This window comes from Asparagus officinalis, chromosome 1 (assembly GCF_001876935.1).
Source record: "Asparagus officinalis chromosome 1, Aspof.V1, whole genome shotgun sequence".
NCBI classification, from domain to species: Eukaryota; Viridiplantae; Streptophyta; class Magnoliopsida; order Asparagales; family Asparagaceae; genus Asparagus; species Asparagus officinalis.
Genome location: NC_033794.1, coordinates 8,836,850 through 8,849,995, shown reverse-complemented (window position 1 = coordinate 8,849,995; position 13,146 = coordinate 8,836,850). Strand labels below are relative to the sequence as shown.

Below are 13,146 nucleotides of genomic sequence, written 5' to 3'. Positions count from 1 at the left end.
TGGTTCCGAGCAATAAGTTTGATCAGTGTCGAAACTTGTTGCACATTCGTGATTGTTGAGGTCGTTGGCGGCCATTTGGATGAACTACGTTTGGCTTGATTCCTTGGGCAAGAGGATACATAGGCAGTCTTTCAGATGCAGCCGGTTTGGATTAGTTGATTTTGATGGGGGTGAGATTGTTTGGACTCTTGTTCGGGTTCTCGACTTATTGTGGATTGAGTTCGTACTTGACGCAACAAGTGGGACATTTGGTTGCTTTGGTGTCGGCTCAGTTTTGGGAAAACTTCACCGAGGTGGAGAATTATGAGCGGACGTGGACGTGGGCCCCTACCCACGTGCTTGTTGAGTCCGCGTACGAAGCAAAACCGACTCGGTTTTGTTTTTTGATTCCTCCCACGCGTTTTGATAACGCGTGCCCACTTACCTGATATAAATAGTCACCTAGGGTTTTGTTTCGTGTGTGAAGGAGGTTGATTGGTTTTTGTGCGGCTGCAGGATAATAGCAGAGAGGCTTTTTGAGGCTGTAGTTGAGGAGATTTTGTATAGTCTCTTTTGGGGTTTTGTGCATCCCTTTGAGAGGTATTTGTGAGGGATTTGAGAGTTTGTTTGAGGGTTTAGATTGATTGTAAACCTAGTTGTATTCTCTCCCTTCATACTATGACTCCCCTCCTTTCTGCCCCGTGGACGTAGGATTTGCCGAACCACGTAAAAATTGGTTGTACTGCTTTTGTGTGATTTGTAATAGCTTTTTAGGATCCCTCGACGCGCTGTCCTAGAGCTGACGAGAGGAAGAGCTAATATCTCACTTTGATGAGATATTAGGCTTCAGATTCTTGTCCCCTTTGAGAAACAAGAATTCTTATTGCGACATCACTCTTGTTGTGCTGCTGAAGTGCTGCCGAAATTTTCGCTGCGCGCAACAAGGGTGAGGTCGCAATAAGAATTCTTGTTTCTCAAAGGGAACAAGAATCTGAAGCCTAATATCTCATCAAAGTGAGATATTAGCTCTTCCTCTCGTCAGCTCTAGGACTGCGCGTCGAGGGATCCTAAAAAGCTATTACAAATCACACAAAAGCAGTACAACCAATTTTTACGTGGTTCGGCAAATTGCCTACGTCCACGGGGCAAGGAGGGGGGAGATCTACTAATAGAGGGAGAGAATACAACTAGGGTTTACAATCACTCACAATCTAAACCCTCAAACAAACTCTCAAATCCCTCACAAATACCTCTCAAAGGGATGCACAAAACCCCAAAAGAGACTATACAAAATCTCATCAACTACAGCCTCAAAAAGCCTCTCTGCTATTATCCTGCAGCCGCACAAAAACCAATCAACCTCCTTCACACACGAAACAAAACCCTAGGTGACTATTTATATCAGGTAAGTGGGCACGGGTTAACCCTGTATCAAAATATGTTGTTCATGGGTTTAGTTGGGCGAATGAAGAAAACCCAACGAAGTAATTGGAACCTTCACAAAATCCCACATTGGCTGTGTTAGAATCAGGAAGCTTGCTTACGGTAATAAAAAACACCTATGGGCACCTTAAAAAGTCTACTTTTCTCGGCCTCTGGGCTAAGACCAAGTATAGTATCTGTTCTTATCAGTTTAACATCTGATTATGATATTAATTTAGTGTTTTTACTGGCTAAGGGCCCATCAAAGTAGCTTGCTACTTGGGCCCTTGAGCGTGGCCCGCTCGCGGCACTATTGCACGGGCTTTGCCGATCCCCACCAAATCTAAAGTGTTCAATTTAATTTAGTTTATAGTTTCTCTTTAGGGCAAGTTGCATCATTCGAGGATGTGGTCCGTGTATTATTTGCTTATGAATTTTTATTAAAAATTCTGAAGTCATGGAGAGTTTAATTTAAACTCTGCGTCGAGCCTTACTATTTCTTATTCAACTATTATACGCTTTTACGTTATATAATTTTTCTAATCCGCCTTTGATATCGATCTAGTTGGATTTTAACTTGAATTCAGTACGCGGATCGAAGTGAGATTTTAGTTTGAACTGCGCTAATACCCTGTTAAAGGATCTAGCGGGATTTTAATTTAAAATTTAATCTGATACTCTATTAATCGAAGTGAGATTTTAGTTTGAGTTGCGTTAATACCATGTTAAAGGATCTAGCGGGATTTTGATTTAAAAAATAATCTGATACTCTATTAAAAGGTCATATTTTAGTAGATTAAGATTTTAAAGTTATGATGAGAGTTGAGATTAATAATTATACAACAGAACAAATTTGAGAGACAAAGTTGTGCGAGAAAGAAAAACCTAAACTTTAGAGTTATTTAGTGAGATGAAATAATGAATAGTGCCTTGCATAATAAAATGTTCTTAAGTTTTTGCTCTCCCAGAATAATAAATTTAACATAGCGTACGCTTATTACTTCAAAAAAAAAAAAAATGTAAAACAAACTTTTTCTTTTTGCAAGATTTTAAGCTAATTTATGGTCTAACAGTAGCAAAGTTTTAACTTAAGAACGGGATCATTTTTGCAAAGTGTTTCTAATATCACATCTTACTTTGGGATGAGCTCAGATGGTTACGAGAGTTTAGTGGAAGGGAGACGCTAATCTACAATACAGGAGGCTCCACTTGAGATTTTAAAAAAGAGCAATGCTAGCAGGACCCCAAAAAATGGGACAGGGGAGGGGACATGTGAGGTGTCCCCTCCCCATTGCTCCATGCACTGTTCATGAACAGTGCATGGAGCAATGGGGAGGGGACACCTCACCTGTCCCCTCCCCTGTCCCATTTTTTGGGGTCCTTTAAGAGTTTTCCTTTAAAAAAAATCTCAGGTAGCCCCCTATACAACGTGTGGCTCTATCATTTCTCATACTAGAATTAGTTTAAGCTCATGATGTAATCAAAACCTACCAAAAGAAAATCATTCGACTTGTCCAACTCTTCAATCAAAAGTTCAGCATAATGTCACATCATATAAATACGTACGGAACAGCGCCGGAGTGGGGGAAAGAGAGCCCTGTACGCTTTCTCCTTCTCTTGCTGATATCACCGCATCCAATACCTATTTCATCACTGCGGTAACGAATATTTCTACCCAAAAATTTCCCCCCGAGTGGGAGGCTTTTTGTCGTGAAAGATGAGCGAAAAGATCAGGTTTTTTTTTGTGGTACCCCCTCGCTTTATCTTTTTTTCTTTTTTTATTGTGAAATCATCAAGTAGCTATCTGGGCCCCCAAAATTATAAGATATAATTGCTTTGAAATTAGCCCACCAGTTAGCCCTCATTAAGTAATTGTGAAGTAGCTGAAGTAAAAGAAATAAAAGCTACTTTTGCTACTTCCAAGCAAAAAAAAATATGCTTGGTTCTCTGAAAAACTTACTTTCAATACTTTCCTAAATGTTTATGTGCCGCCTACGTGTCATCCTTACTTCCAAAATATTTTTCCAATCCTCAATACCCAGAAATAGCTCGGAAGTAGTTGAAATGCATATTAATTAGGATATAAATAATTTTTTTATTAATATTTTTTTTATTAGTTACTTCTAATAACTTTTCAATGATAAAATTACTTCCTAGTAATATTTCCAAATGTTATCCAAACAAAAAAAGTAAATGAAGAGGAAAAAGTTCTACTTCTATTACTTCTAAAAATATATGAAACAAGTAAAAAAAAATGCTATTTCCACTACTTCCTACTTCATAGCTTTGAAAGTTACTTCTATAACCTATTTCTTACTTCTAATACTTCCATTATCCAAACGGGCTCTTATTTGCGGTAGAATGGTATTGGTAACTGTATCCTTTTCAATACAAACTCAAAACGGTATTCATTTAACTTTAACTAGTCCACACTTCCAAACCCATTTAAACATTCGTCCTTCTTTACGGTGCTCTGCTTGTCCAAAACCTATATATTATTATTATTGCCCGGTTCCTCATAAATCTTTAAAATCACATAAACCAAAATATTAACGTCCGTTTGCAGAAGCAACCAACACCCCTTTCAAAAAAAAATATTAAAAATAAAAAAAAAATTCCAGCAGCATCATTGGCAGGCGCTGGCTGAAAGAAGAGGCAATGGGAAGCGGAGGAGGAGGAACACGGGAGACGACAGAAAACATTACTTTGCTCAGAAATCATAAAAAGGAATCAGATGGGGATCTCATCAAGAGAACTGGTGAGCACTCAACTTAATTTCTCAATTTTTTTATTGATTAACGGGTGTTTGGGTTCTTGATTAGTTGGGTTCTAGACTTCACTATACCGGCCATTTTATGTCCTAATTTACTTGCATAAGATTTTCTTAAAAGAAAGCTGTATTATGCCAACTTGTTTCCCTTTTTTTTCTAAATATAGAACAGAGGAATCATGTCATCTTCTATTTAGGTTCCCTTTAGATTCAAAGACTTCAGAAGTTATGGCTATAAACTTTATTGTGTAATACTTTCTCCCCAGTAAGGAAGTTATTCAGTTCATTCAAATGTTTCGTTATATTTATTCTCTAATAATTTATAATTATATCAATGGTTAAGCAATCTAAAAATGGGATTTATGGGTAGCAAGAGCTACTTTATGAGGTTTTTACTGGTGGATAAGCCAAATTGAAATTAAGATGTAATATAAAGGTTAAAATTATATATATTACTTTTGATAAACCAGTCTTTGTTGAATCATGTCCTGACAAGAAAGGATTAACACCAAACTAATATGACATCGAACAAATTACTCTTCAAAATTCATTGTTTTTTTTTAGAGTTGAGAAGAAAAAAATGTAGAGAGAAAGTTAGGTTCAAATAAAGTAAAAAAAAAAAATGTAATAAACTAAAATTTTACATGTCGTCTCTGTGCGGATACCTGAAAAACCAAGGTTATAGGCTTATAGGCTTAGGAAATATTATTTGGTTCCAACTACTAATAAATTGTTTCTTTGGGGGTAGGAAACGTGTACACTGCGGTGGCTCATATCATAACAGCAGTAGTAGGATCCGGAGTTCTATCATTATCATGGAGTGTGGCTCAACTAGGTTGGATTGCTGGCCCTGCCGCTATTCTCTTCTTTGCAGCAGTCACATTGGTCCAGGCCACTTTGCTTGCTAATTGTTACAGATCTCCTGATCCTGAGCATGGCCACATCAGGAATAAATCATACATGGGTGCTGTGAAACAAAATTTAGGTGAGGAATTTGCGAGTTCTTCTTATACGCATGTTTTTTTTTTTTTTCAGATTGTTTTTGAGGAAGTGTAGACTATTTACATCATGGTGATTTTGAGCTAGGTTTGCACCCCTCATGAGCCTTGGGGCCTGTTTGGTAACCTTATAAATCTGGGTCAGGTTTGAACCTGATCCAGTTTAAAATGTTGTGATTGATAAAAATTGGGTCGGAAATGGCTCGGTTCTTTCCAATTTAATTTTAGAGGGTCTTAACTAGTTTAGTTGTAGACCAATGGGGGAGTTGGTCCACATCTAAAATTGTCCTCAAAAGAACCGGTGCTAAAATCAAATGTGACATATTTTCACAAAGTTACCAAACACACCCTTGTAACTCTTATTTTGGCATAACTTTAAAATAGGAATTGGTTCTTTAATTGCTATTAACTAGTTCTTACACGTGCGATGCACAAGACTGAATTATTATTCTTGTATGGATATTAGACTTTTGGATAAAGAGAGAGGATAAAGATAAGATTATTTTAAAAAAGAGAACAAATAGAATGATTATTAGTTATTAAATATTAGGGCCCTTAGATGTGGGTTAAAATGAGAAAATAATTATTAGTTATTAAATGTTAGAGCTCTTACAATTTGTTGCTAAGTGATAAAAACATACAAATCAGATTTTTACTTTATTATTAATAGTATTGATTTGATTGACGGAAGATAATTAATCAAAGAACTTGATTGGGTTTTAGTGGAGAGAATTTTTTTTTGATGTGACCCAATGGGGTAGTTTTTATGGTAGAGTACAAATTAAATAATTGAGGTGACATAATCAAAGGTCCACTTTGTGTGCATTAATTATTCTACATAAAAAGTTAAATTACAAATGTCTAACATACATATCAGGTTCCGGTGAAGTCCCGTTTGAGTAGTTCTTACTTCTATAAATTATTAGCATATACATGTGACTTTGGATACCCTTAACAATTAAAAATTGATTTTCAAGCCAAACCACCCAATAATGTTAAGAATTTTAGTACTAACCAGCACATTTGCACATGCACGGATATACGTGCGAAATCATTAAATTTATTGTCCAGTTAGTTTTCTGTTATACATAGTACTAATTCGATAATAATTTAATTTATGTTATGTTGTTATAAAGTTCTATGTAGAAATTGTAGCTCGATCCACTCATTTGTAATTAAATCAACAAATATTCTTAATACAAATTTATTAAAGTGTTTTCCTTTGAGGTTAATATAATTTGAGCAAGTAATTAACATAAAAAAAAGGAAAATAGAGAAGATAGTAATTTAATTATGCAAGTGTTTATCTTATTCTCATGTTATGCTTTAGAATGTTATAGAAGTATGAAAGTTAAAAAGAAAAAGAAATAAAGGAAAACCTCTTGCAAAATAACTTTAATTATGTGAGTTCAAATTATATTCTCATGCCACCGTTTTATTATGTTCTAGAAATAAAAGAAGTAGAAAGGAAGGGGGAAAAAACATCTCTTCTGCAAAATTACAATTTTACCCTTACAGTTACCATAGGAAAAAGTATACGTCCACCAATCACCCAACTTTTCATTACCCTCACTAACCTCATTATATATTAGTATAGGAATAGATTAAGGTTCAATAGTGGAGATCAATAAACAGCACGTTTTCATCTCTTATGTGTGTGTGAGTGTATTTTGTTAGTAGACATCAATGTGTGCGGATGCTTGCAGGTGACAAGAGCCATTTGGTTTGTTCGTTTCTTCAGCTTACCAACATGTATGGTTGTTGCGTAGCGTATACTATCACGGCTGCTGCTAGCATCAGGTATTCTTCAGACATTTATTGCATGTAGGAGGGCTTCATAGGTATTAGTCCCTTGTCAATCTTTAATATTTTGAAATTAGTCACTAGAATCATTAAAATTGCTATTAGGACCCCCAACTATTAAATATTGCTACTGTTACTCTTGATTGGAGGAAGGAATTTGAAACATCTTAAAAGAATCGGGGCGCCCAATATCAAATTCGATGACAACTGTTAGTTTGGGTGTAGACCAAACTCACCTCCACCGTCGAGGAGCTCCGACGAGCTCGATGGATGATGCAGGCGAGCGTGGACGTCGACTCAGGCGAATTCGACGACGAACTCGGTTGATGGCGAACGCGACCCTCGGTTGATGGCGAACGCGACCCTCACGTTGGGCGACTCCGACCCCCGCGTTCGGCCTCCCACCCTCGCGTCGGGCTTATCCGCTGGCGACAGGCTGTCGCCAGCCCACGAATCCCGCTTATATAAACCCCTTGAGATCTAGGGTTTCGGTGCTGAGCTTTTTCCCCCGATCTCTCTCTGGCGGCGGACGAAATTAACGCCTTAAAATCACAGCAGCAATTTTTATTTCCATCTCCAGCTCTCAATTGCTCTTTTGAGGGGAGATTAAGAAAAGGAATTAAGAAGAGAGAGAAAAGAGAAGAGGGTATTTATTGTGGGTATTAACACTGTAGCTACAGTGTTCATTAGAGAGATCTCATATTTGATCTGCTCCTAAATTGTAATTTCTTGTTTGATTAATAAGAAATTAACTGTGTGGCTCCCGAGGACGTAGGCAGTTGCCGAACCTCATAAATCTTGGTGTATTTTTTTCTATTCTGCGTTTCTGTTGTATTAGGGGTTTAGGCATTAAATTCCCAACAACTGGTATCAGAACGTGAAACGATCTAGAGGAAGTCAGATTCAAGTGGGAGCCATGACCGCAGATGAAGGAAAAATAAGACTTGAGAAATTTGATGGAACAGATTTCGGATTCTGGAAAATGCAGATAGAGGATTATCTGTATCAGAAAAATCTGTATCAACCACTATCGGGGAAGAAGCCGGATTTTATGAAGGCAGATGAGTGGAACCTTCTAGATAGACAAGCCCTCGGAGTTATCAGATTGACGTTGACTCGTAATGTTGCGTTCAACATAGCAAAGGAGAAGACCACGGCGGGTCTTATGGCAGCACTCTCAAACATGTATGAGAAGTCATCAGCCGCGAACAAAATTCATTTGATGCGGCGGTTATTCAATCTGAAAATGGCGGAAGGCGCGTCAGTAGCACAACACCTCAATGAACTTAATACGGTTACAACCCAATTGAGTTCAGTTGAGATTGAGTTTGATGAAGAAGTTCGGGCGTTGATACTTTTGTCTTCCCTACCAGAGAGTTGGAACGCTACAGTCACGGCAGTGAGTAGCTCGTCGGGAAACAAAAAGTTGAAGTTCGACGACGTTCGTGATTTGGTTCTCAGTGAGGAGATCCGACGGAGAGAGACGGGTGAAGCTACAACCTCTTCAGTATTGCATACAGAGTCAAGAGGTAGAAATTCAACCAGAGAAAACGGACGGAGCAAATCAAACTTCAGAGGTAGATCAAAGAACAGGAGGTCCAAATCAAGGAATCCAAGCAACAGCTCGAAGGCTATTGAGTGTTGGAATTATGGAAAGACCGGGTATTACAAGAATCAGTGCAAGAGTGCACAGAAGGAGAAGGAGGCGAAGACAGAGGTGAATGACACCTCCACCTCAGGAGGAGATGACGCATTGATATGCTCTTTGAAGAGCAAGGAGGAATCTTGGGTGTTAGATTCAGGAGCGTCGTTCCATGCTACTTCTCAGAAAGAATTCTTCGAGAAGTATACCCCCGGAAAACTTGGATACGTATATCTTGGTGATGATCAACCGTGTGCTATAGTGGGCAAAGGCGTGGTGAAAATTAAGTTGAACGGGTCAGTATGGGAGCTGAAGGATGTCAGGCATATTCCCGACCTGAGAAAGAATTTAATATCCGTAGGCCAGTTGGCTGGCGAAGGATACACCACAACCTTCCATGGAGATGATTGGAAGATCTCAAAGGGCGCAATGACGATTGCCCGAGGCAGGAAGACTGGTACCCTATATATGACAGCAGGTGCACGTTGTTTGATCTCAGTTGCAGCAGGCAATGAGACTTCAAAGCTGTGGCACCAGAGACTTGGTCATATGAGTGAAAAGGGGATGAAAATCATGCACACAAAGGGAAAACTCCCAGGACTGCAGTCAGTGGAGATGGATATGTGTGAAGAATGTATACTTGAAAAGCAGAAGAGAGTCAGCTTTCAGACAAGTGGCAGAACCCCCAGGAAAGAGAAACTGGAGCTCGTTCACTCAGATGTGTGGGGACCAACAACCACCGCGTCCATTGGTGGAAAACACTACTTTGTGACTTTTATCGATGATCACTCTCGGAAAGTGTGGGTCTACTTTCTGAAGTATAAGTCAGAAGTATTTGAAGCTTTCAGGAGATGGAAAGCTATGGTCGAGAATGAGACCGGTCTGAGAATAAAAAAGCTCAGGACCGACAATGGCAGTGAGTATGAAGACAGCTTATTTGATCAACCGAGGTCCATCGGTTCCATTGGAGCACAGAATACCAGAGGAGGTATGGTGCGGAAAGGAGGTAAAACTCTCACATCTTAAAGTTTTCGGTTGTGTAGCTTACGTGCATATTAGTGATCAAGGCAGGAATAAGCTTGATCCCAAGTCAAAGAAATGCACTTTCATCGGCTATGGTGAAGATGAGTTCGGCTACCGTATTTGGGACAACGAAAACAAGAAAGTGATCCGTAGTAGAGATGTGATATTCAACGAGAAGGTGATGTACAAGGACATGCACAAGACAGATGACTCAGAGAGTGAGTCAATATTTGTGGATGCAGATTATGTCCCGAGTAACCTCTCAGAAGAACCCAGTGCAGAGGGTCCTCAGCCAGAAGAGCCTGTTGGACAAGATGGTGCGCAGGAGCCCGACGCACAAGCTCTGATATTAAGAATATCTTCTCGTCCTCCTATACCCAACAGGAGATATATGAACTATCTATTGTTGACAGATGGTGGGGAGCCTGAAAGCTTTGATGAAGCTTGTCAGTGTGGAGATGCGAGCAAGTGAGAGCTTGCAATGAAAGATGAGATGAAGTCCCTCATCTCAAACCAGACGTGAGAACTAGCTGAGTTACCTACGGGTAAAAAGGCACTCCACAACAAATGGGTGTACCGGGTGAAAGAAGAGCAGGATGGTTCCAGGAGATATAAAGCCCGATTGATTGTCAAAGGTTTCCAGCAGAAGGAAGGAATTGACTACACTGATATTTTCGCTCCCGTGATGAAGCTAAATACTATCAGGACCGTGATGAGTATTGTAGCTATTGAAGATCTTCATCTCGAGCAGTTAGACGTGAAGACAGCGTTTCTTCACGGAGATCTAGAAGAGGAGATATACATGCACCAGCCAGAAGGTTTCTCAGAAGAAAAGAAGAAGAACCTGGTGTGCAGACTCAAGAAGAGCTTGTATGGCCTGAAACAATCCTCAAGACAGTGGTACAAGAAGTTTGACGGTTTCATGCACAAGGAAGGATTCCAGAAGTGCAACGTCGACCACTGTTGCTAGTTCAAAAGATATCAGTCCAGTTATATCATCCTACTGCTGTATGTTGATGATATGTTGGTTGCAGGAGCAGATATGGAGGATATCAGGAGTTTGAAGCAGTAGCTGTCAAAGGAGTTTGACATGAAGGACTTGGGTCCAGCGAAGAAGATCCTTGGAATGCAAATCACGAGAGATAAGAAGAGAGGTCTCTTGCAGTTATCTCAGACGGAGTACATCAACCGTGTTTTGCAAAGATTCAACATGGGCGACGCCAAGCCCGTGAGCACACCCTTGGCCAGCCATTTTCGTCTATCGAAGGATCAGTCTCCTAAATTAGAAGAAGAGAAAGAGAGTATGACTCAGGTTCCTTACGCCTCAGCTATCGGAAGTTTGATGTACGCAATGGTCTGTACGAGACCAGACATTGGCCATGCAGTGGGAGTGGTCAGCCGGTTTATGTCGAATCCAGGAAAAGCTCATTGGGAAGCGGTCAAGTGGATTCTGAGATATCTACGAGGCACCACACAGAAGTGTTTGTACTTTGGTAAGGGAGAGGTAGAAGTGCAAGGGTACGTAGATGCAGACTTCGGCGGTGATGTCGATCACCGAAGAAGCACCACCGGCTATGTATTCACCGTCGGAACTATAGATGTTAGTTGGATGTCACAGGTACAGAAGATCGTTACCTTATCCACTACAGAAGCTGAGTATGTTGCAGTGACTGAAGCCAGTAAAGAAATGATATGGCTTCAGGGCTTATTGACAGAGCTGGGATTCAAACAGGAGAAGAATGTTTTGCACAGTGATAGCCAGAGTGCGATACACTTGACGAAGAATTCAGCATTTCATTCTAGAACGAAGCATATTGGGCTTCGGTATCTCTTCATCAGATCCCTGTTGGAAGATGACGTGTTGAATCTGGAAACGATTCCAGGAAGTAAGAATCCAGCAGACATGTTAACCAAGACGATGACAGTTCAGAAACTGGAGTTGTGCGCAACTTCAGTTGGCCTTCATGCATAGATGATGAAAGCGGAGCCACACAGGAGAGAAGCTTGATGAGATAGCCCGTTAGCGTCGGTTTGGTCTCCAAGTGGGAGATTGTTAGTTTGGGTGTAGACCAAACTCACCTCCACCGACGAGGAGCTCCGACGAGCTCGATGGATGATGCAGGCGAGCGTGGACGTCGACTCAGGCGAATTCGACGACGAACGAACTTGACGTTTTCGACCATCGCGTTTGGGCGATTCTGACCTCGGCGTTTTTTGGCGATGCCGACCCTTGCATTCGAGCGCTCCGACCCTCGCGTCGGGCTTATCCGCTGGCGACAGGCTGTCGCCAGCCCACGAATCCCGCCTATATAAACCCCTTGAGATCTAGGGTTTCGGTGCTGAGCTTTTTCCCCCGATCTCTCTCTGGCGGCGGACGAAATTAACGCAGCAGCGTTTAGCCTTAAAATCGCAGAAGCGATTTTTATTTCCATCTCTAGCTCTCAATTGCTCTTTTGAGGGGAGATTAAGAAAAGGAATTAAGAAGAGAGAGAAAAGAGAAGAGGGTATTTATTGTGGGTATTAACATTGTAGCTACAGTGTTCATTAGAGAGATCTCATATTTGATCTGCTCCTAAATTGTAATTTCTTGTTTGATTAATAAGAAATTAACTGTGTGGCTCCCGAGGACGTAGGCAGTTGCCGAACCTCGTAAATCTTGGTGTACTTTTTTCTATTCTGCGTTTCTGTTGCATTAGGGGTTTAGGCATTAAATTCCCAACAACAACTTCTAAAATTGGAAGACTTTAGACTTAGGGACAAATTTGAAAATACAAAAGATTTAATGCAAATGACATCTTTGTAGGAAACTTATTTGCTGATATCAAACTTGAAAGAGTGAGAAGTGGCACGGCTCAATTCTACATTGGGTCAATGTGCAATTGCTTGAAAAAATATTTCCCGCTAATTCCACCATGTTTTCTTTACATATGTAGCTTCTAGGACTTTAAATGACTGATAATTCTGATAAAAAGATAGGTATATATCTTCCATTCTCCAACCCACCCTTACTGTTAAACTGTGATAGTTGAAGTAAATTCGCGGCAAATGCATATTCATTTATGCGAATTCTAGTACTTCCAGTTTAGCTATAACAAATCAAGAACAAACATGAGGACTAGTTCTCCCTGATTGTCATGAATGCAGAGGGATTTGGCAATCAAGCTGCTATCGCAGTCAAGGGAACGGCGCTCCCTGTTCTTATGAAATTACTTCTTGCACGTTGATCTTCGGTGTTTCTCAGATAATTTTATCTCAGATACCTGATTTTCACAATATGGCATGGTTATCGGTGGTGGCCGCATTAATGTCCTTCTCATACTCCTTCATTGGATGTGGCCTCGGCGTCGCCAAAGTAATAGGTAACTAGTAATATTTTAGCGTTTTAGTTTCGCGCAATCAAAGTTTGGTATATTGCAGTATTGCTTTTGAGACGCAAATCTTGGAAACAATGTGCTTAGCTATCTGCGACATTCATAGAACTGCAGAAGTTTGTTTTGTTTCGGACTAGT

At 40.1% G+C, this 13,146-nt stretch overlaps 1 protein-coding gene across 1 annotated transcript; it reads left to right on the top strand.

Annotated features, from left to right (window-relative positions):
• On the top strand, positions 3,905–13,089 carry LOC109848579 (probable amino acid permease 7). Its single transcript, XM_020418153.1, has 4 exons — positions 3,905–4,159; positions 4,920–5,156; positions 6,876–6,969; positions 12,782–13,089. Exons 1-4 carry the CDS (start codon positions 4,060–4,062, stop codon positions 13,002–13,004), a joined length of 654 nt encoding a protein of 217 aa, XP_020273742.1. The 5' UTR covers positions 3,905–4,059; the 3' UTR covers positions 13,005–13,089.

What these genes read in the sequence shown, in the direction of transcription:
- LOC109848579 (XM_020418153.1), top strand. Translation starts at nt 4,060, where the DNA reads ATGGGAAGCGGAGGAGGAGGAACACGGGAGACGACAGAAAACATTACT. An exon ending in GGATCTCATCAAGAGAACTG is followed by an intron (nt 4,160 to 4,919) that starts GTGAGCACTCAA and finishes CTTTGGGGGTAG; the next exon opens with GAAACGTGTACACTGCGGTG. An exon ending in ACGGCTGCTGCTAGCATCAG is followed by an intron (nt 6,970 to 12,781) that starts GTATTCTTCAGA and finishes TCATGAATGCAG; the next exon opens with AGGGATTTGGCAATCAAGCT.